The sequence below is a fragment of the Cyrtonyx montezumae genome, unplaced genomic scaffold (assembly GCF_038088225.1).
Source record: "Cyrtonyx montezumae isolate F1298 unplaced genomic scaffold, pur_monq_1.0 scaffold_10, whole genome shotgun sequence".
NCBI classification, from domain to species: Eukaryota; Metazoa; Chordata; class Aves; order Galliformes; family Odontophoridae; genus Cyrtonyx; species Cyrtonyx montezumae.
In genome coordinates, this window is record NW_027071826.1 from 10,861,441 (window position 1) to 10,878,323 (window position 16,883).

Consider the following 16,883-nt stretch of genomic DNA (forward strand, 5'->3'; position numbering starts at 1 on the left):
AGTAGATTAGAACAGTGCTTGCTGTTGTGAGGTTTGCCATTAAATGGCACGGGACAAGAGGTAAAGGCCTTAAGTTGCACCACAGAAGGTTCCAGTAGAGTATTAGGAAAAAATATTCTCAGAAAGAGCAGTACTGTGTTGGCACAGGCTGCCCAGGGAGGTGGGGGAGTCACTGTCTCTGGAAGCGTCCAAAATGTGGAGGTGTGACACTGAGGTCAGTGGGCATGGTGAGAGTGGATTGATGGTTGGACTAAATGATTTTAGAGGTCTTTTTCAACCTTAATGGTCCCATGAAATGGTTTTACACTTAACAAACACATGAGCTATTGTATGACACTTATGCAGCAGACCATAATAAACTTTACTGACGTTTGGCTGTGTTCTTCCTACCAGAAAGGCTCTTTCTCCTGGTCCTGGGGCTACAGTGTTGTGTTTCACATCAATGCCTTTTTGCTTTAGTTCCCATGTGAACGTCTTATCCCACTGTCTATCTTTCTCTAGCCAGGTGGGGAGCCAGAACTAAACAGCTAAAAGATGTCAGGCTTGGACTGGAGATTGCTCTTTAATTAAGCTTAAATTTCCCCCCATTTATCTCACATTTAGTTTACAATATAACTGGAAAAAAAAATGTTTTCTAGAAGACAGATGGAGTGGCTTTGAAGATTGCTGAAGGACAACCGCAGGCTCTCCAAGCCAAAGCAGATAAAAGTTTATAAGTAACCAGCAAGCCTGCCCCACCCCTGCCCTCCTGGGCATCCTGCTGCTTGAAGGCAATCATGCAGGATAATGGAATGGGGTGAGGAGGGAGCTCTGGCCCAAGCCCTGCTCCAGCAGGGCCCCAGAGCAGCCTCCTGGCCCCTGCCTGAGGGCTGAGGAATGGCCATGGCCCCCAGGGCTCCGAAACAGTCCCCCCAGAACCTGGAGCCTTAGGAAGGCCCGAAGTGAGGTGCGGGACTCAGAAAACACTCATTTCCATAGTTGAACTCCAGTCGCTTCCTGCTTTTTACATAAAGCTGTCAAGGAGCTGCTGCCTTGTAAATCTCACACCAAGTCAAGCAGAAATTCTCAGGATTGCACTGCTGGAAAGAACACGTGTGACCTGAGAGGTAAGAGCGGGTGTGTGATGAAGGGCTCAGCCATGCTCGGGCAGCATCCCGTACTCATTTTTGAGACCTCAGCTTCCACAAAATAAAGCTCATCAAAACCTGCACAGAGTTCACAGCTGGAATATGAAATATGAGTGAGTGACTCCCGTAAGCCTCCAGTTCAGCAGCACTGCATGTGGGATTCCAGCTTTGCTGTGGCCGTGCTGCCCTAATGCCTTCAGCAGCCTTGCTCTGAATGACCTCCTCTCCTCCCAGAAGCCCATACAGGTGCAAGTGATGGGATGGGTGGGTTTTGTTTTTATTGAGGAGATAGAGCAGGACAGTTAGTGGTGGCCTAAGCCACTGTTCTCCTCTGACCTCAGCACTGTCAAGGTGAGCCTTCGTCACCACCCTCCCCATGCCAGAGAGGAAGCATACCCAGGCGACATTCAGGAGGAGAAGCCGAAGGGATCAGTGATATAAACAAAGGCAGGGCCATGTGGACAATAAACAGTTTATTACCAATATGAACACAGATACTGTGATGCAGACGTACCATTTTTTTTTTATATTGTGATAACTCTGAGACACAGAACTTGTTGGCTGACGACTAACATGTCTCTGTTTTCTTCTGGTGATGCCACAATACATTTCTGTTGGCAAAGGATCTTCATTTACATTGCAGACTACTAGTAAAGTTACTTTGAAGTCATCTATCAAAAGCAAATGGTTCACATGTGTTCTTACCTACTACTAAAAAGAAAGGTAATACATTTAAATAAGCAAATACAAAATACAAAAAAGGCTGACAAATCCAATGTGCAGTGTCAGATGAAATCTAAAAAATCCAGAAATTTAAAATTTAATATTCTTTAGATTAAGACTTTTAAAATGAAGCAAATCCAAGGCAGCAGCAAGCTTCAAAGTGTGCTGAGTCTGCTAATAAAAAGGGTATAAGAACAAAGACAGTGCCGGTGTCCTCTCTCACCATCTCTTGTGACCTTGGTACACTTAGAAACGATTCGCTCTTCCTAGCATCCTTAGTACCGTCCAAATGCTTTGCAATCATGTTGTACTGATCCTACTCAGCTCCTGCCGTATGGCTAGAAAACCAAACCAAAAAGTTAGTGCAGAACAACCTACCCAGTGCACGGAAAACGCTGCGTACAGAGCTCGCAGAAAGTACACGCCAGTAAGAGAATGAGTGGAGGGTAAAAGGATGAGTAAGGGTGAGCAGTCAGCTGCTGGCTTGCAAACTGCAGTAGTGGTTTAAGTGGCATCTGCGATTCATGTGAATGTCTTATTTTGCACTGGAATGAACTGGGGAGTCTCTGAGGGCCAAGCTGCTGGGACCATAGCGAACGGGCAAGGGCATCCTCAACTGCCAGCTGCCCAGCTGCTGTGAGCACATGGTGCTGGGGGAAGGGCTGCGGGCACGGCTGTTAGCTGTTTCACAGTCTCCTCTTTTTCCCCTTCCGTATGAAGCTAAGTTGGGAAATGCAGGGTGTGGATGTGGATCTTCACATACCCTAATGCAGGCTTCAAATAAATAGATACTTTGCTGTGCGTGTCAGTAATAGCAGCATTTTGCTCTCTTACGTTGGCCTCGAAAAACATATTTTGTCACAAAATGCAAAGCAATTTATTAAAAAAACCCTACTGATATGTTTCATCGAGTCAGAAAAATACATGGCTATTCAGATCGAGTTAACTGAAATAGTCTTTTGAGCACAAGCTTCCTACAGAGGATGCTCAGGAAGGGGTTTCAGTTTGGTACATCTGTCCCCTCCTGTGTCAGACCAGTTGCAAGCGATTTCACACTCCCTGGTCATGATAAACTGATGTGCCATGGGCTATGGGCCAGCCCTTTCTCCCACTTCCACCTGTGAGAGGCACAGGCCAGGGAACTTCTCGCAGGTTGGGGTAAAAATGTGTGTCAACAGCATAAAGGATGCGAATACACTGTCATACCAAAGCTCAGTTAAGGTAGAAGGTTTTCCTTCAGCTGTGTACATAAATCAGAGCTGCTCAGACAAGTCTGAAAGCACCAGGGAACTCTCTGCAGTGCCTATCATCTACAGGAAATTAGTCATAAAGGTGAGAAAAATAACGATTTTTCTCTTTCTTACCATCAATTATCTCCTCTTTCACTTTGTGTAACTCTCTTACAACTTCCTCCAATATTTCCTGATGAGACAAAACACAAGTCAGCTGCTCAGCATTTCCTTCTGACCGGTGGAAGAAAACGCAAGTTTAACATGGTTGTGGTGGGTCCCCCACCTCCACGGCTGCTCGGAGCCTGGTGCTGCTGGCAGCTATGGCTGCACTCCCAGGCCAAGGGTGCAGCAGAGGCTGGAGCATTTATTTGCACATTTCTGTACAGACATCTTGCTCAAACAGCAGTGAAACCGTGCTCTCTTGCTGCTCACCAGCTATCCCTTCTCTAAGCACCTAGTTGTAGAGGAAACCAGAAGACTGAACAGCTGTTTTGCTCGTACAGCGCATGCATGGGGGAAAATGGGTAGCTCGTCAGCTCCAGGTGAGAAAAGACCTTTCAACTCACCTGTTTCATCCGATCAAAATCTAAGGCATCCATAGCCACATCATTGCTGCTGCTCACTGGCTTCATCCTTGACAAAGGGAAGAAGAGAACAAAACGCCGGCCCATCAGCTGCCTGCAGTGCATGCTGAGCCATCCCCCACAACGGTGTGGGTGCACCCAGCCCCAGAGCAGCACCGCCCACATGGGGGAGCTGGACTGGAGGCTCCCCACGTGCTGCTGGGCTGCATCCTCAAGGAGGCTGCTCCTGCCCGGCCTCATCCCCAAGGAGGCTGCTCTCAGCCTTGAGCGGAGCAGAGAACACATGTAAAACTGTGCTAAAACCTAATTCAGGCTACTCTGGGGGGCTGTGGCCCTCGATGACTTTAAACTATAAAATACAAACGTGACCTAACAATATACTTCATTACAGCACCTACAATGTACAAGATAGATGTCTGGTTTTCTGTCTTTCATTTTTTGTACTACCACCCTGTCTCGGCTACCTACGCTTTAATAAGCTGCTAAAATAATAGTAAAACACAGGTTAGTGTAAGCCTAACCCAATAATGACCCAATAATCCTTTCCTTGGAAGGTCTGACTCAAGCAGAGCTTTGTCCTGACCAAAAAGCAAACACAACCTGCCCATAAGGCCTGATTCACTTGGATATTATCAGCCTTCCTGAACTAGTCCACCAGCTGAACTCTGCTGATGGCTATAAAATAACATAAAAAAGCAGAAGCTATCTGACTTGCTGTTTTAACCATTTTAAAACATCCCAGAAATGAATCATGCTAAATAATTCAGTGAAGAGGTTCTTTGCCATCATTTCTGGGCCCAAGCTGAGGGCTGGCTGAGATCCCACCGCCTCTGTCAGTGTTTGGTCTCGCAACTCTTTCTCGAGAAAATCTCCACATTTTGCTACAATCTCAAAATAAAGTTGAGAGTTGATAAAGACACAAACGCCATCAATCTGATTGGGGAAGAAATTGGCCACTGCTGGGAGCTGCTGCAAGGTGCCCCTCTCCCCCACCACAGTCAGAAGAGCAACAAGCACTGGGCATTGCTCAGGCACTAAACTAGCAATGGATTTTTCCCCACTCAACTCCTCCCGAGGTGGAATGACTTTGTAGAAGAGAGCTGGCACAAACTTGATGGCTGCTTTAAATGGCTCACGTTTCATTCCTTTCTGCAAGGAGAAGTAATGCTCTTTCCTATATCTAACGGAAACTCACACAGCAATGTCCCATTAGTTTTAGGAATGCAAGAGACTACATTTCACCCCAGGAACACTGAAGCACCCTTCAGTCTTTGAAAAGGGCATGTTCTGGCATCTGTAACAATGTGTACGTACATATAGTTTCCACTGTAGTACAAGTAACAGTGCAAAACAAGGGGCACTGCTTTGCAGTAAATGGTAACCATATGCAACTCCTTTCACCTATCCACCCATCTCAGTGCTCAGTACTGCAGGAACATGAGGTGGGTCAGCTGAAACAAGTCTCTCCCTTTCACTGCCCAGTACTAAACCTTACTCTCCATCTCAACAGGTAACAGCTTGGGTGATCATATACAGTGTGGCTGTTTGCACTAATGGGGCTGCTGGATTCCTGCTTCATGCTTCTCAGCTTTCTCCATGTATTTCTGCATGTCCTGTCTGGTGCCTGGGGAGTTCCGTGGCCCAGTGATATGAAGTTATTGCATCAAGCTTTGCTCTCCTTTCTCATGTGCCCACTGCAGTTGCAGAGGAATAACTTCTTCAAGTTGTAGGCTCTTCAGATCATTTCTGTCTTTGATTTTGGATTTCTGCTGAAGTTGGACAATTAAACCTTCTCCTATTGGCAGAGACATCCCAAACCTCCTGTAAAACGATGCTCCAAAACCTCCCACCCACTTGGCACAGCACACTGCCAAGCCCCCAGTTCATAAGCACAGACACTTGCTTAACTGTGAGTAACTCCTGTGCCCACCTGACGGGGCTGGTTCCACAGAACAAGCCTTCAGCACTACGCACGCTACCATCACACCATTTCAACTTTGTGCAGGGACAGACAGAGCAGATAGAACAGAATGAGTAAAGACAGAAAACAAACATCAGTGCTCGAGCACTGGGATTTGCCAAAGGACAAGTTAAGACAGGTAAGAAGGCGGGCTGTTAGCCAGTACCTAGAAGACACGTGGGATTGTGTGGGGCTCTTAGCTTCACAGCTCTTCACCATGGATGGATTTCTACAGCAATGGAATGAAACGAGACATGAGTTGTGCAAGTGCCACGGGGACAGTGTGACCATCCCAACTGCTAGCCAGCCACAGAGACAGCCTGTGCCACTCACCTAGACAGTAATGAAGATACGGGCTTTTCAACAGAATTGCTCCTTTCCCATGGCTTCTTCCCAGAGTCTGGAAAACAAAAAAGAAAAGTTACTGCTTATTATTTTTTCTTTAATAATAAAAAATCCTGAAACTGATTGTTTTATACAGCTGGTTTCATTCAGTGCGGATGAACGACTTCCTGAACGACTCAGGAAAACAGAAGTGCTGAAAGAGTGCAGTTGCCTACACTGCAGAGAAAGCACTGGCAAAAAATCTGCTTAGGGATCCCTTTAATGGAGGACCAGACACTTAAGTGATACTAAAAAGGCATGAAACTGGAACAATGCAAAGAAAAGAAGAAATCATTGATATCAAGAAATATAAGTGTTGCTCATGTTTCTTGTCTGCATAGTTGGCAGAAAAAAAAGGATATTTATTAAAAAAAAGCAGTGAGATCCTCCCCCCCCCCGACAACTGCCATTTCCACAGAGAGAATTTATTTAATGCTGTTTACAATGCCAGCTAACAGAACATTCCCCAAACTACACTACAGATCTCTCATTTCTGAAAATGACTACCGTTAATCCCAACCTCCTCCTGTGTGAATAGTCCAAAATAAAGTGTGCTCTTTCAGAGACCTGAATGGCACACAGTGTTATACATAAGAGTTTGCTCCTCCGTGAGGTCCCAAAAAGTTCTTAAGAAGAATTATGGGCACTCCCAGGAAGACTCTAGATATTGTTCCTTATTTAAATGTGTGCATCCTTCTACTAACTTCTTCCTCTTCCCTTGCAAAACAAGCAAATAATGGCTTAGTTCCAAAAGGAAGCTGGAATGGTTGAATACTCATTCCCTTGGGAGAGATTTCTTTCGGCATGTATGAAAGCCAAGGCTGATGCAAGGATGATTTGCTAATGCAAAGTTGACTGGCTTGCAGCTTATCTACTGTGATATAACTATTTCAAACCATCATAGGAAAAACATATTTTAGGGGCTCCTTAATGTCACGTACTAATTCCCAAGATCAGGTCTACTGCAGTGAGTTACTAGGTTAAGGATCGGTTATGGTTTGAGACACAAATCCTAGTGGTACAGATCAACACAACCACACTACTACAAGTGAAGTAATAGAGGTATATGCCCTCAAAGGGTTATGGTACACAATAGCAAAGATGCAGATCCCCATCTCCATGTCTGGGCCCCTGTAACTGGATAGGCTCTTGTCTCCCAGGTGAGGAAGTGCATAAAGTTACCATTCCCTGCCATGTAAAGCTTTTGAAATAATAGTTACTGGGGAAATTTTATCTTAACTACCACTACTGTGCTCTGACAGATGGCAATGAATCAGGAGTCCCAAGGTGACGCAGAACACTAGACTAAGAAGACAACTAAAGAGCCAGGAGTTCAGTTTTAATACCTGATGAATTTTGCTGCTGCTGGGTGGGTCCTCGTGTACTGGTTGAAGGAGAGGTGCTAGCATCGTCCTAGGAAGTGAAAATTAGAGTGTTACTTAATTCTGGAGATGAAGCACAGTATTTTTCTGCTCTGGAGACCTGTGACAGTACGGGTGGTATAATATCAAGTTCTCTTCGAGCGTATCTGTCAGCCTCTGCTATCATGGTATGGGCTGAAGAACACTGAAAATGTAACGTTTCTCCCCACTTATCATGAGAAAACATCTCTTTTTTATTTACTTTTTGATAATATGGGCACTTTGCCATGATTCCACGGAATCACTCTTATTTCTGTACGCCAAAGCAGGAAGAGTTACCACTAAAGAGTGCTGGTGAAATCTAAATATAAAACATCCATACATCAAATTGAGAAACACTGTACTATTGAAACTGAACCACCATGTCATATCTCAGCCTTTCATCCCAGGACAGATACTGGTATTGGTGAGAGTGGCCCAGGTGCTAACAGAATACAAATAACAACATCACTCAATGCTTCCCCTAACCAGAAAGCTACATTCTATGTCACAGATTTAGGTTGTTTTCTATGATTCATGGCTGACAGATCATAAAACATTAACCCATACTTTTGATGACAGTATTATTTATCAGCCCTCAAAATACACTCAGGCAAAGCATTAACTGTGTTTGGTAAAAACAAAACTGCACTGAGTTTGACAGAAGAGAACCCCACCATACTGTGAGCTCAGGACACGTACTAAACAGATTGAAACATTCTTCTTAATAGTTTGGCACTATCAGGAAGCTTGACTGGGGATGCAAACTCCTGCAGAGCTTCAAGGAGACAGAACAAGAGGCAGAAAGACAGCAGAGGTTGAATAGTTAGAAGCTAACTGGTGCCTGGGCACACGGGCACGTAAGATGCTTTATAAACTTGCAGCCATGGCAGAGGGCCTTCATAAGGGTCCAGGCTGGCAACAAGGACACCCTATGAGCAGCAAACCACGAGAAAGGACATGACATTAATCCTGGCCTCTCAAAGCTGGAGAGATCTCTCATGCTTTAGCAGCTCAGCATGTAAAAAGAAGTGTTTTAATCTGCACGTTGAACTTGAAACTACAGTGTCAAGTTTGGTGTAAAGGCTGTGTGTCTTATCAAAACTCTTGTTCAGTCGTGTTTGTGGACAGCATACGGTCAGACTGGCTTAATGCAGAATCCTAACTCTCACTATAGAGTACGTATTGTGAACATGTTTTAATGTTTGAATTGTTTAGTAGCTAATGCACTGTTTCTCCTTCCTTCCCAGAGCACACCCTAAGGTTTGCAGTGAGCTGATTCTTTTTTGCACAAAGGATTACCCCCCATGGTTGATGATCCACTTCAGCTCAGCTGAAGCTGCAAATTCAAAGTAGGATACATGGACCTCGTCTCAAGATGACTTGCCAGAAGGGTCTTCATTAGGGGCAAGAATCTACTACCCCTTAAAACACTTGGAGCAGGCCATGAAAAATCACCAACTGACCCTGTCTGGAAAATATCTCACCCATGAATAGGAAGGCAATTCTTGTTCCTAGCACACTCTCTTCCCAGGAAAGGTAGAAGCATTTAGTTTTGATTGAGTAAGTATTACTGGGCCAGCACTGCTTGTGAGTCCCTGACACACACCAGGAATGAGAACAGGACTTCACAAGGCAGCACATCAACATATTTGCAAGGGCACAACCACGAGGAATCCTTCACTTACATTTTGGCTTTCCTCTTCTTTTTTGTCACCTGGCTTGTCTGACTGCGACGCTGCTTTCCTCCTTTGCAAAGGAACATGAGACAGGACAGAGTCAGCCCTCCAGCAGCACATCTCATGTGCAAGGCACCAGCCTCCATGTGAGAAGGCTGATTCAAGCTTTGCTGAGAGTTATTATTTACTACGTTCACCTTACAGAGCTTGACAACAACCAAATACATTCAGCTGTACAGGATTTGAGATGGAGGTGAGGAACCCAAACCTTAGCAATATGACTCACAGGGGAAATATCTTCAAGTTTAATGAAGGAATGCAGAGTGTAGCAACTGTTTTTGCAGCTTTGTGTATTTCTTTAACACTTTACAAAAGATTACATCCACAGTCCATGTTTAGAATTTCTTCTGAAATGATTAAGACATGGAGGAAGGTTGGAATCAGACCCTCTGCACTGGGAACTGTGTTTATCCTACTCCACCTCTGCACACCATACAGCTGTACCACCTCTTTGTAATCCTACTCATCTGTTCTTTCTACTGCTCATATGTAAAAAAAAAAAAAACGAAAATAACTTTAGAGCGAAAACCAAAACATCTGTCACTAGGAACCTGTAAATACAGTCTAATAGAATATTACTGGTGGAAGGAGGGGAAAAAGAGAAAGCAAAAATAATTGAAATAGAGTGCCTTTAAATGTCTGGTAGCTTGATATATCATCACAAGTTGTCTGGTTGGAGAACAAATTGGCTAGACTGTCTTATACACACTGAGAATTAATAATAAGTTAGCTGCCAAGATGTTGTCTTGTTATTCTGTTTATGGTTTTGTACCCAGCATCCTGACTGTGCTGCATAAAATAGTTTCCGTCCTAATTTACTCTTTCTGAAAACAATAACTTTGGAATAGATTTGGTAAATGTCAGAATCCCAGAGGATGCATTTTCCACCATCTTTGGAGGTCACCACTCTGGAGGCTTTGCTACGGCAACACAGCTCTACAGCAATGCCAGGTAGCACTGCTGCAACACCTCCACCTCCATACCTAATACCAGAGGATGCTGGTGAGCAAGGCCTGTGCAGGACTCCTCAAATTGTGAGAGGCACCAAAGTGACCCAGTGCCCGACTCAGAGGAGAGCACCTTGTCCCACCCGCAGTCTGCTGCAGAGCTCATGCTAGGGCTTGTTTGAAATCTCAGTACAAACCTTTTTGCCAGTAATTTATTCATTTCTTCCATTAGTCCTCCGCTGCCTCCTCCACTACTCGTTCGATTGGCATCGCTCTTAGAGACCCCACTGGGGCTGGACCCTCCTGAGCCATCTTCTGGCTTAAGACAGAAACCAACATTGAAATTAATAAATATAATTTAATTTAAAAACATACCTTTAATGATCAGTTTTCCTAATTGTGATCACAGCCAGAGGCTAGATATGCTCTGGGTTGGAAAGGAGACACACATAGAACTTAATGAACTCAGTAGCAGTCTGGGTGGGGTGATATATATGGATGAAGGGTGAAAAATCCCACAGTGCTGTTTCTTTGTAATTATGTTACGCTACACAAACCCAACCTACAGTGGACATCTATTTATGTGGGGCCTCAGCAGTTTACGCTGGTGATTCTGAGCACTTAGAATGCCTGTTAACAGTAGTTTACTGCCGTAGACACTTCAAGGGTAGACTTTGCAGAAGCAACGAAACCCTGGCGAGGTGAAAAGTTGCAGCCATTTCCCAACCACTATTTTCTAAAGAGCAGAAATTCCACGGAACTTTCTACCTGCTCTACCAATTCCACATGCTCAGCTTTACAGCTTTATCTGCTCCACGGACTCCCATCCAAAAGCCCATCTAGCTGAGGCAGGCTTCGCTGGCTCTGCAGAACCCCGTGCCAAGCCAGGCCTTACATCCCCGTGGCAGCGAAGAGCCCACCTGGCAGCCCCCAGCTGCCTCCTTACCCGCTGTACTCTCCTCAGTTTGGCACCAGCCAGGGCTGCTGCTAGCCCTGACACCGACCCATCTTCACTGGCAGCACCTTGGCCGGCGCCCACTGGCAGTGGGGGTGGTGGGGGGGGAGCAGCTCCCATGGGGGGCGGAGGGACCGGGGGGGGTGGCGGAGGTGGGGGGCCCCCGGACGAAGCAGGGATCACTGAAGCACCGCTGGGATGGCCAGGTGGGAGAGCTGGGCCTGAAAGGCAGAGAAGATGAATTACACACCAAGAGCCATCTCCTCCAGCTTGCACGCCATGCCACGTTCCCTGTCCCAGGGCTGTGGCCTGACAGCGTGAGTAGCTGATGCAGAGAAGTGCCACGCAAGCAGAAGAGTAGGAAACAGTGGATGTATCAATGGCCAGACAGCTCTGGTTGAGTCCTGACTGGGGGATGCACCGAAGTTCAATTAGCTGTGGTTGTGTTCTGAACGGCTGATGCATCCATGGACAAACAGTGATGACTGCGTCCCTCTAAATAATGGATGCATCAATGCTCAATCAGTTGTGATTGTGTTCTCCTGCAAGTCTCCATCTCTAACAACAAACCTTCCACCTCTCAACTAGTACTTTATTCTACATTGAAATCAGAGCATGGGCAACTCTTCCTAAGCAGCATCTTTCATCTTCTCTTACAGCCTTCTACATGTGGACTACAAACTTCACCAGGCAGCAACATGGATTTCTGTTGACACCAGCCTTCCAGCACAAGCATGGGCAACAGATGCATACCCCGTTCTGTTTTAGGGTATGTCTCATTGTATGGTCTTGGCCCAGACCTGCAGAATAACAGCGGGGGGGAGTTCAGCCTCACCACTCCGAGGTTCAGTAAAGCCCTTGCTGGGTGCAGGGACAGACCAACGTGGTTAATCCCAGCACAGCGCTTTGCTTGTAATGGGTCTGCCAAATGTGTACACTAACAGGAGGTCATTTCCCTACATTATGCTCCTAGAAGAGGCTGATCTTGACATATAATCTCAGGTTCAATTGTTCAGTACGTGTTACTTCGAAAGGCAGGAGGATTTTAACTGAGGAACGTTTAAAAATTAACGTGAGCAGTCTGGTTTCCTTCTTATCTAGGTTGTTTGGTTTTTTTTTATAGCACTGCCTTATTTCTGTGGTTAGCTCTGTATTATTTCACACTCCTAATTTCATTCTTGAAATGAACTATTGCTGCTATTAGAAATGAATTAAACACTTCGAGACTTCTTTGGTTCACAAACATAATAGTTAGTAATTCATCGTGGGCATAGTTAATTGTAATTGCAAAACGACGCCCACCTAATTAGAGGCTAGCCTGAGGCAAAAACTGAACTGAGTCAAAATAATGGACTGATGTAAGTTTAAAATAACTTTATCGAACTAATTCGATATTTCAAGGACTTCTATGAGCTGATGGACTGAGCCTCCAGTGGCTGTAGTAATATTTTTAGCAGAAAGTGGGTGGAAATGTCTCAGTTTTCTTTCTAGGCATATCATTTAAGCATTATATGTGGTTATTGACAGGAATGGATCCAAGACACAAAAATTGTGATCTGAATTGCAAATAGGCATTACGTGTAGTTGCTCTAACTCAGCAGGCTTCAGACAAACACTAGGAATTGAGACCATATGCAAAGTACAGACCCAAGCTCTGCCTGCATTGAGAAAGGTTTGCCCTCAACTATTAATGCAGCTCACAGTGGGAAGACAGTTAGTTCTTTACTTACCAGAAGTAAAGGAATTATAGCAGTGCAGAAGATTCTGCGTAGCTCTAACAAAATCTGTGCTGTATTTTTGCTGGTAACAGAAATACCACTCAAGCCAAATAATAGAAATCACATCCTCTCTGACTGACACAAAGACAACAGGTCTACTGCAGACCTGGCCTCTAGCTTACAAGAGCCCATCCGCTAGGTCTGGACCAGCTGAATATAAGGCTTTGTACAAAGCTCGCTGCCAATTGCAATTGGACTCTGCCAAATGATATAAATCTCCTCCTGGGCTAATACTTCAAGAGCATGCATTGCAACAACTCATCTACAGGCCCTGCACTGTCATTCTTGTTTTTGTCCCACTTTTAGCTTGGGAGTTCCTCTGTAGTCCTGAATTCATTCCATGCTTTTCCGCCATGGTTTCAGATGTCACACAGAGCAAGAGTAGTCCTGGGTCTCAGGTCTTTCTCCAGCAGTGATGGGCAGTGTGAACGTGGCTTTTCACACAGCTCAAAGCTATGGTTTCACACAGGTCACAACTTGTTCAAAATCAGTACTTACGCAAGTGGGAAATGGCTGATGAAGTCATGTAAGGAAGGGTCCTCCTGGGCATAGTCACCTCAGGCCCAGCAGCGTAAGGGGGAGGCAATGGAAGATAGTGTGACACGGGCTGATAGCAGTGCTGTGGGGGACGAGGGGGCAAAGAGGACAGGGAGGGGGCCTGGCCCCAGGAGCCAGGAGGTCTGGCAATGGCAGGCAGCTGGGAGGTGGGTGCAGCCCCTAGGCGCAGCAAGAAGGCCCTCACCACGCTTCTCCCCTGGCTCCTAACGGAGCCCACAGCTTCAGGATGACCATTCAGGGGCACGTTGGGCAAGGTTTCCTGCCCTGCTTTGTCTGTGGGTCTGCTAACCCTGTCACATGGGGCAGCAATTACAGGCAAGAGAGTGGGACCTCGCGTCTGCAGGACATTGGCCCTCTGCCCCAGGGATGTGTTTGTGGCTGCAGAAGGCTGAGAAGCACAGAGAGAGGAGCGCATGAAGGGCTGGTAAGAAGCAAACAGAAAGTGGGAAGAGGGACGAGAAGGTGGTGGGGACAGCGAGGCCCGCCTGACCCGTGGTGGGACAGTCCTGTGGGCTGGGCAAGATGGAGGGGAGGAACCTGGGACTGTCAGCAGCTCACAGGCTGAGTGTCTGTGCAGGAGCTGCAAAGGCTCTCTGGCTCTCCATGGGCATCGCAGAGAGGACTTACCAGGGAGCTCAGGGGCAGCTGGTAGGGCAGGGAGATCATTGGCATGGGGCAGTGGCAGAGGGGAAGCACCAGAGGCAGGGGAAGGAGGCTGACGCTGGGAGGGGGGAGAGCACATGCTTATCTGCAAGGAGGAAACTGAGAGAACAGAGAAGACAAATGAAAAAAAGAAAAAGACTGGTATGCAGTGAGGAATGAAACCAAACCAAAGCAAAGCAACGTAGCGAAAAAGGGACCACAGAATAAATGCAAACAGAAACTCAAACAAAGCCAAGAGGAGACGGTGCAGGCACCTGCCAAGATGTCCTGCAGGACCCCATGGCTCAGAATGAGCTGCGTGCTTCAATGCCAGCAAGCACACGGGAACTTGTGGTTGCAAGCATCAACCTCACACCAGGGGAGAAGTGAGGAACATTCTGAACATAGTTGTGGCTGCTCTGCAACCAGGAGGGGATGTCCAGGACTCCCCAGGGGCCGTATCCTAAGTCCTTGCAGGGGTCTAGGTGGGATTTTGGCTACATTTGCTGGTACAGAAGAGCACCTGGTAACCTCTGCCCAGACACCACCCAGAGACTTCTGTCACTAGCTACCATGTGTGTAGGTATCTATGTCTGACATGGTTACAAGTGAAAACTTAAAAGTTATAACAGCTGAAGAAAAAAAAATCATAAATGTGAGCAGATTAAATGAGAAACTCCCTCTAAAACAAAAAACCAAGCAAGACCATCTTGGCTTGTTTGCTGCCATCCTTCACAGAGGCCAAGCCATATTCTGTAAGCTATTCCTGTCATCTCCTCACTCAGCCTTGTGCAACTTAATATGTTATAGAAGATTTTCATAAGCTCATTAAATATATATGGATTTTCCATTAAGCACACAGAAGATTCCTCATTTCATGACTACAAAATCCCCACAGATGAGACTCCAGGGCTCTTATTTCCTCTGTGCTGCATCTGACTGCACATGGAGCAATGGGGCAGCCCTGAACTGGCACAGCCACTCCTTTGTGTCAATGTCCCCTGGAAATAAGGTGTCATTGCTATGTAGCCATGCAGCCTTGGTAAGCCAAAAATCCCCTTCTGCTTACAAGGTTTGACAAGCCCCACATTTGTCTACCTCTACCTGTATGCCCCATTGCTGCAAACGCTTTAAAATCAAACCATCACTATAATCCTTGTCCCAGCATGGGAACAGGATGCACAGAGAGGCTGTTGAGTCACCCTCCTTGGAGATCTTCAAAAGACACCTGAACGTGGTCCTGGGCACCCTGCTCTGGGTGTCCCTGCAGAAGCAGGGGTTGGAGCAGGACCCAGAGGTGCCCTCCTACCTCTACCACTCTATAATTCTGTCATTTTTAACTGTGTGTATAAAACCATGCAAAACCCAACTACACCTGGAGGACAGAAGCAGGGAGAGCCCACAGCTGCTTTGTTTCCAGGTATTTTTCACATACCTGTGGTAGAAGTTCTTCTTTCCAGAGATTCTTGGCGCTGCTGCTGCTGCTCCATCACTTGTCTGAAACATCAATGAACAAACTCTCAGTCATTACGTATTCTTTAGAATTTTTCATACAAGATTCGTGCACTGAGAGGTCCTCAAGATGTATGTATTGGGTAGCGTGAGTCAGTTTGGTTTCACTTGCCCTAACCACAGATGCTTGGGCAAGGGTCTGCCTGACCCAAGTCAGGAAACTCCACACTGTGTTCGGCACGACACATGGCCAGGAGGTGGGGTCTACAGGTCCAGGAGAGCACAGCAGCCATGCATGTCCTCAACCCAAAGCACATGAGCATCTCTGGGGAAGAGCAAGGGGCGTCTCACATAGGATGGCACACTCTTGAGACTTCCACAGATCAGGAGCCCAAAGGACTTGAAGTTAGAAAGAAAACACAGTACATTTGTGCTGTGTTTAGTTGCTGACTGTACAAAGCCCAGCGTGCCTTGTTATAGTGCTGTCCCTTGCTGGCATAGCACAGCTTTGCAGGTGAGCAGAGCCATCCTGCTGCAACACATGCCTGTGCCAGGCATACCTGGAGCTATATGTATGCTCGGCATGGAATTACATCACTGCTTTGGTTTTACTGAATCCTCAGGAGCTGCCAGCTCCCAGGCTGCCGAGCAGGTACACGCAGCGAGAAGCCTTTTCTCAGGCTTTGCTTTCCAGAGACGTGCAGTTGCCAGATCCATCAGCAGAGGGCTTCTCTCACACGCTATAATACCACAGAAATTGCAAACGCTGCCCCCATGACAGGCCCTTCCTGCCATTCCGTGGTTAAAAAGATGGATATCTAAAACAGCCAACTGTGTTTTAGCATAAAAACACTGAATGCAACTCTGAAATTACCTTCTTTTTTTTCTTCAAGTACTTTATTTCTTCTTCTGTGCAGTAAGGCAAGCTTAACTATAAGCAACACTTCCATAATGATTCCTCACACAATGTTTTAGAAATGTCTCCTTGTTACTTTTTTGCTCTACTCATGCTTTCAAACAAGTCTGCAGTTCTCCAAAGTTCTATCTTATTTACCTCCAAATAATATGTACTGTTTAAGGAAAAATTATCCATAACAATAAAGTTATGTTGTGTAGGAACAAAAAGAATGCCTTAGTTTGCAAAACAAATCTTCCTGTGTTTCAATCCTAATTTAATAGACGGATTGGGAAAATCCACAATTATAGTTATTCACTATGGACAGATCAATCTTAAACTGGTATTCAGGATCAGGTCACACGACCCAGTGAATACAGGCAATTTCTAGGAAATCATTACAGGTATCTGAAAAACTTACTCTACGTACAAAGTGTAAAGTGGAAAGTTTTGAGGGACAGCCATAGTTGGCTGAATTCAGTGGTTTCATATCAGCTAGAACAATCT

The 16,883-nt window shown here is 45.9% G+C and overlaps 2 protein-coding genes across 7 annotated transcripts in view; both read right to left on the bottom strand.

The window, feature by feature from the left end:
* Window positions 1-1,581: 1,581 nt before the first annotated feature.
* The window catches only part of EVL (Enah/Vasp-like), a 128,750-nt gene continuing 113,448 nt past the window's right edge, over window positions 1,582-16,883 (bottom strand). For 3 of the 6 annotated variants that reach the window (XM_065750281.1, XM_065750265.1, XM_065750272.1), the window contains exons 5-14: window positions 15,465-15,526; window positions 11,043-11,272; window positions 10,294-10,415; window positions 9,099-9,159; window positions 7,357-7,423; window positions 5,960-6,026; window positions 5,793-5,855; window positions 3,649-3,715; window positions 3,215-3,272; window positions 1,582-2,188 (exon numbers count right to left, since the gene is read on the bottom strand). In XM_065750281.1, coding sequence (XP_065606353.1) covers window positions 2,151-2,188; window positions 3,215-3,272; window positions 3,649-3,715; window positions 5,793-5,855; window positions 5,960-6,026; window positions 7,357-7,423; window positions 9,099-9,159; window positions 10,294-10,415; window positions 11,043-11,272; window positions 15,465-15,526 — 835 coding nt within the window. In that variant the 3' untranslated portion in view covers window positions 1,582-2,150. The remainder of the gene's footprint in view (window positions 2,189-3,214; window positions 3,273-3,648; window positions 3,716-5,792; window positions 5,856-5,959; window positions 6,027-7,356; window positions 7,424-9,098; window positions 9,160-10,293; window positions 10,416-11,042; window positions 11,273-15,464; window positions 15,527-16,883) is intronic. The other 3 variants (XM_065750290.1, XM_065750298.1, XM_065750306.1) reach the window with 3 other exon arrangements.
* Window positions 12,789-14,313, bottom strand: LOC136057623 (ena/VASP-like protein). Its single transcript, XM_065750404.1, has one exon. The coding sequence runs from the start codon at window positions 14,127-14,129 to the stop codon at window positions 13,317-13,319; it is 813 nt and encodes a 270-aa protein (XP_065606476.1). The 5' UTR covers window positions 14,130-14,313; the 3' UTR covers window positions 12,789-13,316.